Here is a 20,071-nt window from a genome sequence, read left to right on the forward strand (position 1 = left end):
TAAATATTATAAGAGGCAAAAGCTAACGAACGCCATGTGAGCAGCGTTGGATAAGTTAGTTAAAAGTAAAAAGATTAAATTAAAATTAACATTAATTAAACCGGTCGACGTGTTAGTTTATCATGCTTTCTCAAATTAATACCATTTTAGGTAATAATTTACGTCTTATCCAATGCCCCAAAAGTGCTTGTTAATAAGATCCTATAAGAGTACTTTTAGGAAGGATATAAATTCAACAAGATTTAAAATTACCAACTTCTTAATTTAAGAACTATATATAGAGTTCTTCACATAGATATTTATCAAAACAAAATTCAAAATAGCAAATTAAAACTAACCCTACTTACATTTGTGATCAACAAAAACACATACATGCGTAACCTTATAACCATGTGTAACATCACAACAGTAGAACAAGTGCAACCTTACAAAGCTATGGATGATATACGACCATCTTTCTTTATCGATCATATAGCAAGTACATACAACATGTGTACTTATCATCTAAAACTTCACTCTATGGCAAAGGGGTAATTTTCTTCATCTCAGCAGTGATGATATCGATAGCAAATCCTTTTCCATGCTTAATCCAGTAGTCTGCATTGGGGTTCATAAGAGCAGGGCCAGTAATATCCACCCTTGAATCACTTATTTTGGTGCTTGATATGCCGTATTTTTCATCCCTTTGCTGTAAAAGAGGCGCCTTCACATTCCCAGCAACCTCTCCTACCGGAGATGTCATTAGAGACGGTTCCCCGATCGGTAGGAGATCACCTATACATTAATATTTACCTTTAATTGCAATTATTACAATATGATGTACTCTTAATAATTTCAATTTACACCACTATATATATGCATGTAATTAAAATACACAATATATGTATTACTACTACTACTTCTATCCCATAATATTTTATCATTTCTACTTACATGGACTTTAAGACTTATCTTTTACTTATTTTATCATTTCTATTTACATGGACTTTCAAGACTTATCTTTTACTAGCAATAATATTACTCTCTATGTACATAAATAACGATCAGTGCATCTTGTGTGCGGCTGGCCACACCATGTGGCCACTTGTTAAAGAACTAATTAATCCCTATAACACTTACTCAGTAACCCCTTGTAATATTGACCGACACCCCAAAGTAATCCCTATAATAACACTGACAAAGTAACCCCTGTAAAACTGAACGAGTAACCCCTATAACACTAACGAAGTAACCCTTATGATAATGGATTGTCACACCGTGTGGCTAGCCACATATAAGACTTTGTGAATAACGATATTTTAAAATAACACATACAATGAGATGAATATAACATATCTCAAAACAATATCGTCAAAATTTGACCCAAAAATTAAAATGGAAAATTTATTTTAGAACAGAGAGTACTCATATTAAAAACTGAACGTAAATATCATCACCGTTACGGGCGTTACCTATTAGGCCATTAACATGCACCTAACAAATTAAATGTGGCTTCTATGTATACGTAGTTATTTTTACAATATCCCGAGTTTTTAGAGAGCCACGTAGTATTTAATTTTCTTAAAGCGCCACGTAGGATTACAAATTTTTGTTGTAGCCAATCAAATAAGAGATTATTAATTTCTTTTATATTAATAATTCAAATACCACATAAGAAAAATTGAGGAATGATATTTTTAAGTTTAAATTAATTATATATAAAAATATTATCTTTTGATAGTATGAATTTTATCTAAATTTATAACAAATTTAGCACATAAATTTAAAAAAAAAAAAATCATTTTAAAAAATTCTAAAAAAATTTCATCTAGTTTTTAGAATAAACTTATCAAGTGAATTTGATCGTACTCTTATATATACTACTCAATAAAATAATCATTATATGCTAAGATCTTCTTATGCTCATCTCATTGAATTGGTACCTAATTTCGGATTATCACAACTTGGTGTCTTAGTAGGACAATTATAAGTATAAACTTTGTAAATAAGTTGAATAGTCTAAACTATAAAGTTAAACCACATAAAACAATCATACAATATGCTTGCATAGTGCAATGAAACGATCAAACGAAACAAAGATTTCAAATGAATTATTTGATAGTGTTACCTCGATCAGTTTGCCACGTACACCAAAACTTCCCATATGTCTTAGCCAACTTGTCTAGTTCCGGCTTAGCCACCGCTTCCGGAACCCGAGGATTCACCCAAAGCCCTGATTTAATCTGCCACAAATACAAAACTAGATTGGTCAATTCATTCTTTAATTCTACAACTAGATCTCATATTAGTAACACCCATTTAAAACAAAAATAAAATAAAAATAACTTCGACCCTATTTTAGTCGAATCGAAATACATTGACAACAGTAAAAGTCAAACTCTTACAAGAAAAATCTCATGCATGCAAACAAAAAATAAAATAAAGTAATATAATTGATTACTTGGAACAAAATATGTCAACTATAAATTCTACTAAGGTTAAAACATATGGTAATCATATTTCAAACGACTACTGTAAAATTTTCACAAAATACAAGGGTAAACGAGATTGAGTGCAAAAAAAACCTCAAAGAAATGAGAGTGCCAAAGCTTCTGCTCCTCCAAAGGAAGCGCCTCGAAAATCCGATCGGAGATAATATACTCGACACCAATAAGCCTACCATTACGATTATCAGTATCATACACCGCACACTGGCAGAAATCCTCGTTGAGGCGGTGAACAAAGTGATGAGTCTCAATTTGAAGATTCATATCTTGGCTATAAAGAGCAAAGGTACATACATGTTGACTGAATTGCTTGATTGGTTTCATGGATTGCATCATTTCAGCCCCTTTTTCGATTATATGCTCTTTCATTGTCATCCCTTCACCAGCTGTTTTGCCTTCTCTACCAACTGATGAAGCCATTTTTTGAGCTTTTTTTTTATGTTTAGCGGATTTGTTTTAGCGTTTTTTGATCTTGAGCGTTTTGTTGAAGTGGTGAAGGAGTTTTAAAAGGGTGATTTTGGTTTTTAGTTTATTGTTAAGATTGTTAAGGGTGTGTACACGTGTGGTAGTGCATGTAGAAGAAGATGGTGTGAGTAGTGTGATAAGTGTAGTTTAGGTGGCTTCAAGGATTAAGGCCATTTTGCACTCTTGTTTGGGACACTTGGAGTTTGTTCATCGTGTTAGCTTATTTATTTGTAATTGTCGTGTCTATCTTCTTATGTAATTCGTATTATTCATATAGTAGCTTAAGGTCCATGCCATGCACGATAACTCTAATTTTTTTTTTTATGAAAAATTAATTATATCCAACAAATAAAATTTGATAAAAACATACACATCAAATATATAGAAATTATAATATCATAATCTATACTAATATGCAAAGCAAAAAATTAAACAAAAATGAATTTTTAGGGTTGCCCAAACTCGAGAATATTTTTAGGTGGGGTTTGGGTTGATCAAGTCTAGTGGTCATATTAGTAAACACTTATTTATAAATACATTTTTAATAAATATCAAAAATTAATCAAACAACACAATAAAATCTTCACTAAAACTATTAGCAAAAGTGCACAACACACACACACATATCATTTCAATGGAAATAAATACTACGACTCTAGTCATTAAAGGCAAGAACAATCAATAATTGGGCAACACTAATCTAATTATTACGGGTCCGTTTGGCATCGTTGTGGTTTTTGTTTTTTGGTTTTTTGTTTTTTAAAAGTCTATTACATAAGTTACATAATGGATCAAAAAATATTTAGACTTGTTAAAATCATGATAATTTTGAAAACTGTTTTTGGTTTTTAGTTTCAAAAAAACAAGAAATTGAAAACCAAATATGATGTCAAACAAGCCCTACATTTTCTGTTTATGGATTGATGCTCTCGGTATACAATATCGTTGTTCTTTGTTGTTATAAAACAGATGTGTTTGAAGTTATCCAATAATTATAGTTCAATCATTTTTGTTTATTGTGTTAAAAGTTTAATTGGAGATCATAGATGATATTTTTTTCAAAAAAAAAATACAAAAGGAGATGTCAATTGTCACTACGTCTGATGTGTCTTTTAGTATATATGCAGAATGATGTCAGATGTAAAAAAAAACTTAGGGTCTGTTCTCTTACGCTAAAATTCAGTTCAGTTCGGCTGAGTTCAGTTCAGTTGAGTTCAATTCAATTCAGCTCAATTCAGTTCAGTTCAATTCAGCTCCTAATTTCCTTCTCTTATAAAATATTCATTTCAGTTCAGCTGAGTTCAGTTCAGTTCAGTTCAGCTGAGTTCAGTCAATGAGAACAAGCCCTTATTGTATCATCTCAATCAAGTGTATCGGCAAAAGATAATTATTTATTTTTCTTTTATTAAGATATTGATTTTTTAATTACGCAATTTTCAACAAAAAAATTAAGTGATGTTTTAAAGTAATTTCCTTAACATTTATTATATGAATCAATTTATTATTCCTTTTTTGGCAAAATTGAAAAATACTCTATTTATAAGATAATTACTGCCTCCGTTACATATTATTTGCAACGATAAGACATTTTTACTCCTACTTTATGTCAAATCGTTGCAAATAATATGTAACGGAGGTAGTAAAAAGGATTTAAATAATTATTTAGGTAAATATGTATAGAAAAATTGTGAACATCAAATAAAAAGGAATTCATCATAAAGATAATATAAAAGATTGGGAATAATATTATCATAGAACCAAATATTAAAAATAAAAAATAATTAAAAAAAAGGTTAAAAAAGAAAAGAGAGTTTTGGTGGGAAAAATTAGCACCAGTATGTGACATGTGTCAATCCCGGTGTCTGTTTTAGTATTAAGTTATTGATTGATTGATTTCATGCAACGATCGTAGGCATCGTCCAGGCTAATAACTAAAGTTGTTTTATCTAATTTTGTGATAATCTAAATTAATATTTCTGAAATTATGTTCTAAAGTCTTACTCTACATTTAAATTCATTTCTAAATAAGTATATATATGTCATAGCTTTGAACCCAAGACTTAACGATACAATTGAATAATGCCTTTTATTTTTTTCTTTGGGTGTTTGAATAATGTCATATTACATATACAAGTAATTAGATTAAATTCAAACTTAAAAAATTAAAGCTTATAATTTAACTAAACACTTTTTGTTGAAAGTAAATGAATTTGTTTAGAATTAAACAAAATTTAATGAATTTTTTATGAACGTAATTGAACGAGCATACATCTTCCTACATGGTTTAATGGGGGAAAATGGTTTGTAATGGTCCTAATGGGTGAGTGGTGACTCCGACCTTATAGTCCTCAGTGCGTGTCGTGCTGCGGGAAGCGTATGGTGCGTGACTAGATCTCAGAAAGTAGTCGCTAGTCAGCAACGTGATTAGCTAGACTTTACTAATAATCTTGACTCAAGGTCAATCAGATGATCTAACATGCTCAGGAATTTGGTTCCTAACTCTTATTGTGTAGCCAAATAGTGATTCAGTTTATGTTAGTTGGCTTTGTTTCCTCATTTGTAGCCTTATCCTGGTAAGTATAAGCCATGTACAGCACTAAAGTAAGTACTCCAATTTACTGAGTTTAGAACTCTAGGATGTTTAATTGGTGGATTGAATGATCATTAAGAGAAACATCTGCTGAGCATACATTAGAACTATGTACGTGAGATTTGAACTCACATCTTTTATAGCAGCTTAATCAGCTAAAATTAGTTCAGGCCCATTAAATCAATAGTTTAATGACCACAATCAGGTGTCTACACTACCATATTCATGTTTTTCATAAAGAGTGAAATCAAAAAAATTGCAGGCTTCATCCAACATTCTAATTGTTAAATTTGTGAGCAATCAATGCAAAATCAATCAAGATCACATCCCATTTAACCCGAATTGCTAAACGTTTCAACATTCAAGTGGAAACCTATACATTATTTGCAGCACCAACAGGCACTTAACAACCAAGTTCCTCATTTTTCCAAGGAATACCCAGAACCAAAAGAAAAAGAGGCTCTAGAGTAGTAATATCACTACTAAATCGAAAACCCTAAAAAAAATATATTACAAAAAAAAAAAGCTTGACAATTGAGAACGCATCACTTATTACATGAATATACAATCAATCAGATCCAGTTGACTAAGACTACAAAAAATGATGGAGCATCAATTTGACTAAGACATAAACAACCAACACCACAAATGACATGTATCAGTAATTCAAAAGGGAGTATTTGGCCCTCAAAACAATTTTCCCTTTATCCACGCCAAGCTTGGCACCGGTTACTAACCAGTGACCAGGTGAATCTTGTGGCCCTTTTAACATCTCTGTCGAGTCTACTAGTTTTGCAAGCTTTGCTGCAGCAACACCGCTGTCTAATCTCTTATCTTCTGGAGTTTGTTCATTGGATAAAGTACCATCTGCTTTATGCAAAGCAGTAAAATTTGAAGGGGTATGGTCCCATACAGATCGTCTTATGGTGCAACCCGGTACCTTTGAAAACAGGAGTTTGAGATAAAGCACGCTTTTAGCACCAAAATCCCAAACTCCAAGTTGGGCTCCTGTTACAATATGTACACCAGAAAGATCGACGATGCAAGTCTCTTTATATTCTATAGGAGCAGTGCTTACATGAGAGAAGTGCTTCCATTTAATAGGTTCAAACCAACGGCTATCTTGTTCCTCAGGTCCTTGCCATTTTTGTGCACCAATAGCCATGTGGGAATCCCAGTGGGGTTGGAGAATTTTCGGGAGTGAAACTAGGTGCTGGAGATGGATGGCAAGCCTGTTTTGCTTGGCACCTTCAAGGCTAAGCCTCAGACCAGTTACTGGTTTACGCCCAACTGTCACCTGTTAAATTTCGTCATGGACTGTTTGTCAGAGTGAATTTTTTAAAAAAAAAGAGCAATCTTATTCTTATATAGCAAAACTTTAAGTAAATTATTTGGAAATGTCCAATAGAAGGATGTGAACGCAGTGGTCACCATATCTGGTTCGCTGAAAGACCTTACCGTAGGATCTCATACATTACATGTATGTTATAAAATATACATGCCATTATTCCCTGGAAGACCGGATATTTTGGGAGTCATTTTTTATGCAGTTATTATAATGCTAGACATCTGCAGGTATTGTAACTCTACGCTTATTACTTAACAGAATAAAACCAGGCATAGTTATCATACTATGAGTCATACATCAGATTTCTTTCTTCGAGTTATAGATCAGGTTTCCCCAATCATCAATCACCAAATTAAGAAACCAGAGCAAAACAAATGTTAATTAGAAAACCCGTTTTTGAACAAGACAGAACTGCTATCAACGAATATATCATGAGAAACTCAGAATAGATAAGTCACCTGCTCAGGGCTGATATAGAGCTTGGGACCCATCAAGCTGAATTGAAGTGATTGGCAAACAGGCTCTTTTCTTTGCAGATTGCTTTGCTCAGGTGCCCAGACTCGAGGTATTTGAAATTCTAAAAAATACTGTAGATCTTCAAGAGGTGGTTTATCTGACAAAATCAAAAATACAAGTCAGTAATGTAAAATGCAGAATAACTTCTCCCCTCCCACAGTAGCTCAAATACACATCTAGACATCTACCTCTCAAAGAATAATGACACAACAAAGAATGCACATAGGGACGATAAAGCTATATGATTGACCACTTTTCCGAGAGAAAAAACTTGCATACGTCATAGTGAACTTTATTTTCCATTTTTTTATTAGAGAGTAAATATTGTGAGTTATCCTGTTTTCTTAAAAGCTAAATAAACAAAATAAGAAATTATATGCTGGAAATATTGTTCTAGAAAAAGTAACTTTGTGTAGCAAATTAGATACCTAATGAAATCATTGATGAATGATACATACAAATATCTAGGAACATAAGCTGTGACATCTAAAATTAGAATGTACGAATATTAGTACGGGACAGAGGCAGTGATTATTTCAGATGGCATCCTATTTTTCTCTAAACAGACTTAGTTGCACATCATAGGAACACAAAAATAAGCATTCTCTATACGAAATACCCAGCTAATTCTTTGTTGGTACAGTATGGAATTATGGATCCATGGTGCTGGTAAAGCTGAGTAACTGATGACTGTTACATATGACAACAATTTATTGTAATGAAAAATGCTGTAAGCAAAGTGTGGCAGTCATATAAAACTTAAAGAACGAAAAACTACATAATACTAGAAGGAATGAAATACTGAAAATAAATAGAAAATTTAGCAGATGTGACTTGTGAAGAGAACCTTACACTCCAAATAGAGCTCAATAGCATGGGCTAAATGTTTAAGACCAGGTACTCCTTCAAGAAGAGAGACTATAGGTTCAAAAGTCATGTCAATTACATCCGGTGATAAGTAGACAGTCTCTGCCCACTTGATTGAACTCTGTTCAAGATCGTCGCCTCCTCTTCTTCTAAAAATAACAGTAACATCCTGCAAGATTATATTGATTTGTCACTCTGCCCACTTCAGTTTAGTGACTTAGAGGCACAAGGGGGGAACTAAGAACTCCTTCCTCCTCTCTTCCATCCAAAAACAAGAGAGGAAGATAAAGAGAGACACTCCTCACAAGAAACACACCCAGTATCAGTGATAACAGGGATGACAGGGACTAAATAAAAATAAAAATAAAAACTGCACCTACTATAGCAAGAAAAATAAAATAAAAAAATATTTTTGTTTGAGCAAAGCAGGTAAGCAGCAATACTAGCCTTGTCCTTGTATTTCAGAGGGGAAGCATTAGGCTGGCCTCTCAAGTCTGTAAATCTCTGATCCCCAATGTCTTTCATATAATTCTCAATATCTGATGCTGATAAAAGTGAAGATTGGTCTTGTCGGACATAAACTACATCCCGCCCACCAATGGTTGCAGATTTAACAACATGGGTACCAAAATTTTCAATAAAACTGAAAAAGAACAAAAAGAAAACTCAAATGAGCTATCAATCGGAAACCTCATCCCCAAGTTTCTAGCAAAAAGAAAGGGATATCAGCAGAATATAAACATTTGCCATATCATTTCAATACCAAACATATTTAATATAAAGTGAATCACACAAACATGTTTACAACTCTGTGTGTGTGTGCGCGCGCGCGCGTGTGTGATCCTACCTTTCAAGAGAAACTTGAAATAAGTTGCTAAAACACCAAAAACACTAGATGACTAGAGTATTGCAGATGGTCATGCCGGTGGAACAAACAATAAATCTATCAGGCATCATTATAGAGATTAGTTTCTTATGAGATGATTAAAACCTGATAAGTTGTCACTCTCATATGATTATTTTCAGTTCAGTTCAGTTCCGCTCTAATAAGTTTAGTTCAGTTCAGCTCCTAATTTCCTTCTCTCATAAAATATTCATTTCAGTTCAGTTCAGTCCAGCTCTAATAAGTTCAGCTCAGCTCAGTCAATGAGAACAACAGGACCTTATTCCTGATGATACTACATGAAAACCATGCAGACTGATGATAGTTTTTGTTACTTTCATTCCATTCACTGTCCTTAAAAAGAGCGTCAATATTTGCATTGAATACCATGTAGAGAACATCTATGTTATATTAAGAACATGAACATGTAATATCCTGCATAACATTTACCGAAACGTCCAACTAGACCTAGACCTGAGTCTTAATTGTTTCATTGGGCCTTTTCTGATTTTAAAGTTATATGTTCTTTACCCTCAATTTATGATAGACTTTTGGCCCCCCTACTTTGCATCTTTCTTTTAATGTTCAGAGTAATCAACCGTCATAATTCAGCCTCAATCAAAAAAATATAAACTACTACCTCCGTTTCAAATTATTTGCAATGATTTTACATAAAGTGTGAGTAGAAATGTATAATTGTTGCAAATAAATTGAAACGGAGGTGGTAATACCCATCAATATTTTTTTATTTCCGCTACACAGGAGACTAATTGACTTTCAGGTTTTTTTTTTCTTTAAATGTACATACAAAAGCACTTTTGAATTTATAATTGTAATTAGTTACTAGATCATTATATGCAAAAATCCAAAGTAAAGTGCACTACAATCAGGATTAGGTGAAAGTATCATTATGCATAGATCCAGGAAGGATCAAACTTCAAACTTTCTTGAGGTAAATAACTTAAATTTCTAGGGCATACACATAACTTAAGTATCACGAATGCCCAACAAAAATTCTGAACTTTTTCTGATAGGTGCTATGGTCAATCGGTGATTATGCTATCATCTGAAAATCTCAAAGGAAGAAAAATAAACTCAATATACCTTGTGATTGTTATGAAAAGTTATTAGGCATCTACTCTCTTCACCTGATTATTGCTGGACTAATATTATTTTTACTGAGATTATATTATATTTGCTGAACTTTAATTATTTTCACAAATTAAACTTTTATTAATTGAATATTATTTTTAGTAAGGTCAAGACGGGGGGGCATTCAATTAACCAATTTTTGCGAAAGATAAATTAACAAGAATAGACACAACTTCTAAGTTGAATCAGGTAGGCAAAAGACAAGTAACATACTAAAACAAATAGCTTCCACCAGCACAATCACAAACACAATCAACAGTACAAGTGAGCTTTAAATAATTAAGATCAATGATTGCCTCAAAATAAAATATAAAAAAATAAAAAAAGACCAATGATTGTAATTCACATTGTTATAAATACCAATATAGTATGAATATTATTACATAATATCAACTTCTGGTAATTATATTACCTAGCTTAGTACTAGAATGGTGTGCATTGAAAAGCATGAAAAATGAAGTGGAATAGCTACTACCCCTACTAATCTACTCAAGCTTGACGACATGTTCACTTTTGCACTATTTACCGGTCTCACTTTTACCATAATTTTTTTTTTTTACAAACATATTAAAACAAATGCTAGTATATCTCAATGTATAACATACTGCCGTGCATTGGTAAGCATGTTAGTCATTATAGGGGGTGTTCAAAATTACCCGACCCATTGTCCCGATGACCCGGCTTGATTTAGTAAGGTATTTTTTTTATTTTTTAAGAATTAGCGGGTCGGGTAATTAGGGAGATTTTCGGTTCGGGGCATGGCCGTGTTGTAAGAGACGTAGGTACCCGCTGACCCTTTTTTTTTTCTTTTTTTTATTCACAGGTCTATTTTACTTGGAGGTAGGGTTTAACATTTTTCACTTTTATTCTCTCTCCTCCTATAGCCGCATCTCTTGTTTTCCTCCTTGCTCTTCAATCCTCAATTTCTCACAACTCTACAACCTCTCCTCCATTGTTATCTCAAAAACTCTTCAATCTCTCTTACATCTCACAAATCAATAACTGTAATCAATAACGGTTGATTGCTAGCAAAATGTCAAAAAAAAAGTCCATTACTAACGAGGAAATCAGATCAATTGCTTTATCTTCATCAGTTAGCATCAAAATGTAAAGAGTTCATGACGCCGTGACGACATACACAACACACATAGATGCAGCACAGGTGCGCTTATGGTAATTATATATATATATATATATATATATATATATATATATATATATATATATATATATATATATATATATATATATATATATATATATATATATATATATATATATATAATTGTGAAAATTGCATAGTACACTAGGGTGTACCATTCTCATGGTACACCTAGTGTAAAATGATGCGTTTTTAACATTTTATTTGCAAGCTGTAAGTTTGTTATTAAAAAAAATAAATCAATCTCTTCCACAATTCATGGGTTTCAACGTGATATCCTCCATTTTTACATAACTTTTAAAATTAGATTTCACCATATTTCAATTTCGAATTAAGAGAGAACAAAGTTAATAAAATCATTTTATAGAGAGAAAAATACCGAGCAAATTATGAGGACATTATAATCAATGGATCGGAAAAGGTAATTTGATTTTATTTGTTATGATTTTAATTTCATGATTTTGCTTATTAGATTGAATATATTTCGCTATTATTTTGCACGATTATTGTAAAATATTATTGTTTTTTTTTTTCAATTTTGATATTTATGAGAGATACATATGACAAAAGTTGAAGATGATTTTCTTATATTTTATCTATCCAAGGTTGAAGATTATGTTCTTTATATTTTGTTGTAATTATGTTGAGTTATTATAAGTATTGAACAATTATATGAATGTCTTTTATGTTTATCCTTTATGTTCTTCGCTTAGATGTTCTTTGATTTATTCTGTATTTACTTTGAATTATTATAATATTTTTTAAAATAATATAACATTTATTAATTCTATATTTTTTTAATATCATTAATATTAATTATCACTAACTAAGTATATTTATTTTTTAAATCAAGATCATGATGATTGATGACGATATTCTTTTGAGATATCCTCTATTGATGATTGTTTTTCAGGTCTAAAGAACATCCGTAATATTATCAAAGAACATGATAATATTACGTATTGAACATAACTTATATACATACATACCACGATCCAAAGACAAAATTCAAAAAATATTTCACAATGAACATTATGTGACGATAAAAGTACATTGCAATAACAATCAAAAAACATAGACATTTAAAATAAACTATCAAAAAATCTAAAAAAAAATCATTATATGATATAGCTATGGACATAAGGAAAAAGATATAGTTTTACAAACAACTATAAAGTACATCATGTTTTCTAATAGAGAACCGTATTAAAAACACATATAGAACATCACAAAAAATTTATATATACCAACCCTAAAATGAATATTGTAACTATATGGAGAAAAATATGAATGAAATAAAAATAAAAAAATAAAAAATAAATTGAAAACTAAAATTTTGAAAATGAAATTTATAAATTTAAATTTTAAACTTGAAAAATGAAATTTTGAGTTATGTTTAGGTGAAATTATATTAGAGAATAAAAGTAACTTAATTTATAAAGAATATTATATATTCACATAAAGAACCTCATAAAAAGTACATAGAACAATCATTAAAATAAATATTATAATTAAATATTTTTTTAAATTGGTGAAAAAATATGAAAAGAACTTTTTTTTAAAGAATGGGAACGAAATATAGTATTTTGGATAATAAGATTTTGAAAATGAAATTATAATTTTAAATTTTAAAATTTGAAATTCAAAACAATTGTGTTTTTATTCAGGTGTACCATCTGGGTGTAGGAACCACGCGTTGTTATAATTGTGGGTTTGTTAGAAAACTAATGTGTTGGGATTTTTGGTTCCTAAACAAAACAATTTATTTGATAATTTTTTGGGAATCTTGTTGTCGATTACTTGTGTGAGTGTTATGAACTTTGAATTTTGAGTATGTTATGAATTTTCAGTAAAAGTGTAGTCAAATTCAATATGTGTTTAATTGATTAATAGATCTAATAATTTGAGTAATTATTGGGAATTTTTTTTTTTTTCAATTTCTTTTACAACTTTTTAAAACTACGATCTTAATCCTCAAAGATGGAATATAACTTTGTTTTCCATTTTTCTCAATCAAGAATTTCAAAATTTAGGTACCCTATGACCCGACCCTAGTAATTCGGGTACCTGGTACCTAGTTTCTCGGGTAGGGTCATGGGACCTGGTACCTAGTTTCTCGGGTAGGGTCATGGGCCGATTGTTCCGCTACCCGATAATCCGGGTACCCGCATTTTCGGGTACCCAAAAACCCGAGTACCCGGATTTGAACACCACTATTAGTCGATCTACCACATCCAAGGCTTAGGGGTCGTTTGGTTCGCACGGGATAATCGGAACGAAATAAACAAAGGAAAAGACAAGGAATGGAATGAAAATGCCTAAAATTTGGGGTGTTGTTTGTTTTAAAAATAAGGGGAATGAGACCCACCACCACACCACCACTACACAACCACCTGTAAAATTCATTGTCCAACGTTCCCACCACCAAACCACCACCGAACCACTCGCCGCACCTCACTCACCCTTCGCCTCCCTTCTCCAGCCATCCTCGCCCCTCGCATTGCTCTCCCCTCCCCTCGCAACACCTTCCTCAATCGAAACAGGGCGGTGATGAAGGTTTTCGAGGGATGGGGGAAGTGTGACAACCTTCGACGAGGGTTGAGGGAGGTTCGAACATGGTCGGCGAGTGGCGGATGGACACGACGACCAGGGGAATGCCTTTGCGGGGATGGGGACAGGCGGCGAGGGTCAAGGGAGGGGCTCCGGTGGTGTGGGTAGGTAGGAAGGTGGTGGTGTGGTGGTGGTAGGAAATGGGAATGGAAATACCTAGGGGGTGGGGAATGGTCTTAGAAGAATTTGGGCGAATGGAGAGGGTAAAGGGAATGGGAAAAAACGATTAACAAATAGCAACAAAGGGAATAGGGTGGTTGATTCCCTTTCCCTTTGATGAATACCCCCAACCAAACGGCCCCTTAGTTCTCTTCACCTGAAATAAAGTGTTCAGATTACTGGTATGGTTTGAATAATTTAAATCTAGTCTGATGTGGTTGTCTAGTAACTTTGACCTTAATTGGTTATGTATAAGAAAAAAACATAATCAAGTGGAATCCTATTAGATTAGTCTCAACGTGTATTTTCAAATATAAAATTTTCATAACTTTTAATGTTTTACATATACGAAATTGAAGATACATGGCAATAAGCAAGCGGAATTAAGATTTAGTCCGGTGAATATTCTTATGTAGTCTAATTCTAACAAGAATAAGGTGAAGAGAATAAAGCCTAAAACAAAATGAGTAGCTTAAGAAAAGACAATTAAAAGGTACATATACTGCAAAATCAAAGTAAACATCAAGTAGTGAATTATGTCCGTAACCAATAAACAAAAGTAGAGAAAGAAGAGCATGTACCACAGAAAAACGATAATGAATCAAAATGGAAATTTGGAAAGCACGAAACGAAATTACAGAATATGTAACCCCCAAGATTTGAACACTTTTTACTAGGGATCTGGACATGGTCCGATCTGACCGGAAAAAAAAAAAAAAAGATCTAAACCGAATCCGAGAAATAATTATTCTAATCCAACTCTGTATTACCGAATTAGACTCCAAGTCGGAGGAGGGTCAGAGGAGGATTCTTCCAACTTATCCAATCTGAATCCGACTTTTAAATGAACTTTTTTTTTATTATTTAATTAATGGATTTATAGGTTTTTAACATTTATTAGATGTTTGGTTGCTTATTAGGTCAAAATAAGTGTGAGATTCAGAGTCAAAGTCGGTCGAGTTGGAGTCGAATAATGGGATTTTTTGTCGGATCGGAGTCGAATGTCAAGGTCAGAATCGGAGGTAGATTGAAATCAACAGCTTGCAGGGTCGGAGTTGGATTTAGCATAATCAAATCCGAATCCGACCCCTTGTCATCCCTATGTTTCAATTTCATTTGTGTTTAGACTAATAGAACACTTCATTTGTTGGTATGGTCCTACCAATTATCAATTATTTATTACCTTTACCTATGTTAAAATTAAAATAATCGTACAAATTCCCCACTAAAGCACGAACTCCCATCACATATATCTTTCTATTAAAAAAGCAACAGATAACCAAACAACTTATCTCCTTTAACTATGTGATATCACAGATATGTGTTCAAGTAATGTGGGACAGAAGGATTAACTAATTTTACTTGCCTTGCCAGAGCAGGAGGATCCCAGGTGTAAGGAACTGCAGCTTTAATTTCATCCTTCAAAGCTAATTGCGATTTCAATTGAAGTTTGTACAAGGGTATGAAAAAACCCAGCATAGCAAGGGATTTAGTAGCTGCTGCATCAGCTTGCCAATTACCACTAAAATTAAACATGGCATTAAAGCTTCCAAGGGGTATACTTCCAGTCAATCCTGACTTCTTATTGAAATGCTCTGACATCTGAACGAAAACATGAAAACAAGTTTTTATTACTAATTAATTAAAAATTCAGCCATATATGAATATTCCATATTCCAATATATTTCCCAAATAGCACCAATGTCAACTAATAAAGTACAAATTGTAAAAAAAATTCATCTCCACTTAGGCCATGACAACTAAAAAGAAACAGAAATGTCTCCAGGAAAAACTGATCAGCATAAGAATTTCAAAAATGATATATAAAAATCATCCTTTGTGTGGACCTTTGAAATTTTAAGAAGACCAAAAATATAGTTAATGGAGTTCAATTACACTAGTAAAACATCCCTTGAGTAACAATACTTCATTAATTGAACTAGCAATACTCCTTGCTACAGCATTTTCACTGAACGCATAAAAAAGAGTGGGGTGCATGTATCAATGTTTTGAAACTCACGTTGAGAAAAGTTATATTTACTTAAAACTTTTTCAAAAAGATTGAGTTGCTGAAAAGAGTTCACAGCAAAGATGGCTTACTGGCAATTCAATGTGGCACAAAACACAACTCTCAGTTGAATTTGAAGTTTAAGAGCCAGGTACATCTGATCATAGCACTCTTGTAATTTATGTAGTAATAAGGAGAATGCTTGGGGGAAATAGAAAAATATATTTCAATTGTTAGGCTGATTTAGTAGAATCTCCTACTTCTGGAAAAATTGAAAATATGAAAGTAGAGCTCATATACACATACTGGAGGTTGGATTGTTAATGTTTTATATAATCATTATATAAAAGCCAAATAGGATCTGTTGTACATTAGTTCTCTGGATCATACAAGGGTTTGGATTAGAAAATTGCTGAAACCAAAGGAGTTGAAAACACCTTTTCCATAATGGATTCACATGGAATAACGACTTTTAAGCCAGATAGTGTGCTGGATAAATAAAAGAAGAATATATAGAGAGTTTTAAGATTTTTACTAATCCTGCTTTGGTTGGAGGAGTTAGGATACTTTTGGAGAGGATAGTAAGTTCGGTCTGTCACTGTTATTAAACCGGGGCTTGCAAGATATAGGCCAATGCTACCAAGCCAGAAGTAGATGGACATCTATGCAGATTTTGCCATTACGGAATCAAAGAAGACAGTATGAATCATCAACTTTAATAATTAGCCCGTATGGTTGGTATTGTTTCTAAATGAAGAAATCTTGTGAGATGATCAATCCAGACTTCTTTGCAGTTGTCTTGTCAGAACTCAAAACTGGGTTAATGCTTGAAGAAGTCAATGTCACATTTCTTTTTACGATATGACGAATCATGCTGACAGGGTGATCCTTCTCAATAACATCAGAGCTCAGTTGCTTATGTGGCAAAATACTGATTCAGACTTCTCCAAGCAGTTATTGATCATAATGCTCTGCTGGCACTAGACTCTATGAAGTTCTTTGGAAGGAAGAACATATCTCTAAGACCACAATTGAAGTGGAATTATAGAAAGCTTATGATATCTTTGAATGGGTGTATTCAAAGCAAAGATTGCTGATTCTGGGCTCGCATTCAGTTTACAGAAAGCAATTATGCTCAATGATGACTCTACATTGTCTTTTCAAGCACAAATGGGATGAGATAGGATGATCCCTTTTCACCCTATGTCTTTGTGCTTGGCAAAGAGTACCTTAGTAGAGTGATTGACACAGTTTACTAAAGATCCTAAATTCAAAATCCATTTAAGATGTGACAATCTTTGCAGACAGGGTGACCCCTTCTTAACATTTCAGAGCTCGGCTGCTGATGCAACAAAGTAGCCATTCTGAGCCCTAGAGGCAGCTAATCCACCATAGGTCCAAGGCAAGGCGTTAAGGCTGCATCAATCAATCAAAGCCTTTATCCCATAAGTGGGGTCGGCTAACATGAACCAAATTTGATTATTCCGTGTAGTCATCGACATAAATCTTCCTCCTCCATCCCTTACGATCCAATGCTATCCTCATGCAAATCCATATACTTCATATCCTTCCTAACTCCTTCCAACCAAGTCATTTTCGGTCTCCCTCTCTCTCATTTTCCCCGCCATAGTCCCACTCTTCCACTCTTCAAACCCGTGGATTGATAAGGCATTGATTGACGTGCATCAGTTACAGACTATGAAACACTGGTCCAAGTCGAACAGCGTTGGACAGAACAGAGAGAACTATTTCAATTTCAACCGCTACAAACTCAATTGTTTACTTCGACAGAATCTGGAACACATTGGTCCAGTAGAGGCAGATAGATAACGATTTCTGCTAAAGAGCCTCTTTCAAGGGCTATGTAATGTCCAAAACCAACCATCTGTCAAAAGTACATCGAAAATTGATTTGTATCATGATGACTAAAATGACATCTCTATTCTATAATAATACACTTCCAAATTGCTCACTTCATAATATGGTGGGGTTTTGAAGTGAACCTTCCTTAGTCCACCACCCAAAAACTTTATTACAGTCCATGAGCATACACAAATTCTCTCTTTTATTTTACGTACTTGTTTCGGTGTAGAGAAAACCACAAAGGACACTGATGTAGACGGGAATTGATACCAAGTCTTTAATCATATTTTATCTCCTCGATGAATGGTTCAAGTACAATAATAACTCTAAAACCTTATCTTTCAATATCCAATTGAGAAATTCAAACAATAAGGAACCCTAAGCAATGACAACATAAACACAAACAAGCCAAAAAAAAACCCAAAAACCTCATCATATAAAATATACACAGCATCAATCAAAATTCTAAGAAATACCCAGATAATAATTTCACCACAAAAAGCAAAACCAACTTAGAAAATAAACATATAATAAAAAAAAAATTAAAAAATAAAAAAAGGTAAAAATTATCACCTCATGAAAGTTACAAACAGGAGTAGCTTCCCAAGCCTTTTTCCCAGGAGAATACTCAATATCAACAGAAACATTAGGAAGAACAACATCATGAGAGATCAAAATATCCCTTTTATGATCTTCATCAATATGAATTAATCGAGACCCAGGTGCCCCTTTACAGTATAACAATCGAATATCTGAAGTAACATCAAATCCTCTTCCAACTGCTTGGATTGCATTGCTTAATGTAGTGATTAATGCATCAGTTTTTGCCATTTTTGAACAAGATAGAGCTCAGATAAGTTGAAAAAAGCAGCAAGAACAAAGCTTTATAATTGATTAAAGAAAACCCAAATCAAAAAAATAATATTTGCAGGAAATCAAGGGTTTTTTAGGGATTAAAATTGAAAGAAGAGGTGGGGTAGGTTGGACTTTTGAATGTACAAAGTAATGGAATGAAGTGTTGATGTTGTTGTGAGGTTTTGACTGTAATAATAATGGGTTGGCTGGCGGGGTTACTCAAACGCGTTTTTAGTGAATGTGAAGTGGAAGATTCGGCGTTGACTGGTCCTCTTTTCAAACCTTCAATACTCTCTTATCAACGAAGCAAGTTCTTCATTTTCTTTCTTTCTTTCTTTTTTTTTTTTTTATTTTCTATTTATATATTATTATTTTTTGTTATTCACTCTATTTACCCTTTAGGCTAAACCGGATTCGAAATTAGTTAGCTTTCAGTCCCCTTCCAATTGTTGTTGTGGGAAATCAAACACGGTTCCTACCTACCGAATGCAGTCTCAATCACCATTGCACCAACAACCAATTGGTTTATTTTTCTGTGAACACTCTTTCAACAATTAACGTGTTTTGTGTGCAACTAGTCACACCATGTAGCCACTTGTAAAATAAAACAAAGTAATCCCTTTAACATTAACCTAGTAATCCCATATAACATTGAAGAACTTATCCTATAACACTGATTGATTAACCCATATAACACTAACAAAGTATCACCCATGAATCCATGATGTTTGGTCACCTAATGTGGCTAGCTAGATAAAATAATTTGCGTTCAGCAATCCTATATAAAGGGGCGAGTTGTTCTGGTTCCTTGGTTGTTCCCTACTTACCTTAGGAGGAGGGTTTTTCTATCTTCATCCATTGCTAGGTTCTTTTTGTTCTTTTAAAAGTTTTCTTCGCTCTTATCCCTTTTCCCTCCTTCTCTTTCCATCTCTTTTCTTCCTGGTCTCAGTTGTGAATCTCAGTAGGGGCTTTCATTAGTGTTTATATCGAGGTTTTCTCCAAAAACATTTAATAATTTTCAATATATAGATCTCATCATTATTTGTTTTTTAGACAAAATGAAACCAATAATTAATTAATTCGATATATCTTCACATACAGCCAGCA

At 33.1% G+C, this 20,071-nt stretch overlaps 1 protein-coding gene and 1 pseudogene across 2 annotated transcripts; both read right to left on the reverse strand.

Moving 5' to 3' along the window:
* Positions 1–2,522: 2,522 nt before the first annotated feature.
* On the reverse strand, positions 2,523–2,906 carry LOC145610796 (oil body-associated protein 2A pseudogene; annotated as a pseudogene).
* A 3,162-nt stretch (positions 2,907–6,068) lies between these two features.
* Positions 6,069–19,161, reverse strand: LOC145611362 (MACPF domain-containing protein CAD1-like). 2 transcript variants are annotated; one of them, XM_081666690.1, is made up of 7 exons: positions 18,683–19,161; positions 15,605–15,840; positions 8,720–8,915; positions 8,258–8,441; positions 7,348–7,502; positions 6,620–6,838; positions 6,069–6,481 (listed from the first exon to the last, which is right to left on the reverse strand). In XM_081666690.1, the coding sequence occupies exons 1-7, from the start codon at positions 18,938–18,940 to the stop codon at positions 6,200–6,202; spliced, it is 1,530 nt and encodes a 509-aa protein (XP_081522816.1). In that variant the 5' UTR covers positions 18,941–19,161; the 3' UTR covers positions 6,069–6,199. The 2 variants fall into 2 exon arrangements, with proteins under 2 accessions (XP_081522816.1, XP_081522815.1); XM_081666689.1 differs by having other exon boundaries at positions 6,069–6,838; positions 18,683–19,159.
* Between the last annotated feature and the right edge of the window lie 910 nt (positions 19,162–20,071).

Source organism: Chenopodium album, chromosome 24 (assembly GCF_948465745.1).
Source record: "Chenopodium album chromosome 24, dcCheAlbu1.1, whole genome shotgun sequence".
In the NCBI taxonomy this organism is placed as follows: Eukaryota; Viridiplantae; Streptophyta; class Magnoliopsida; order Caryophyllales; family Amaranthaceae; genus Chenopodium; species Chenopodium album.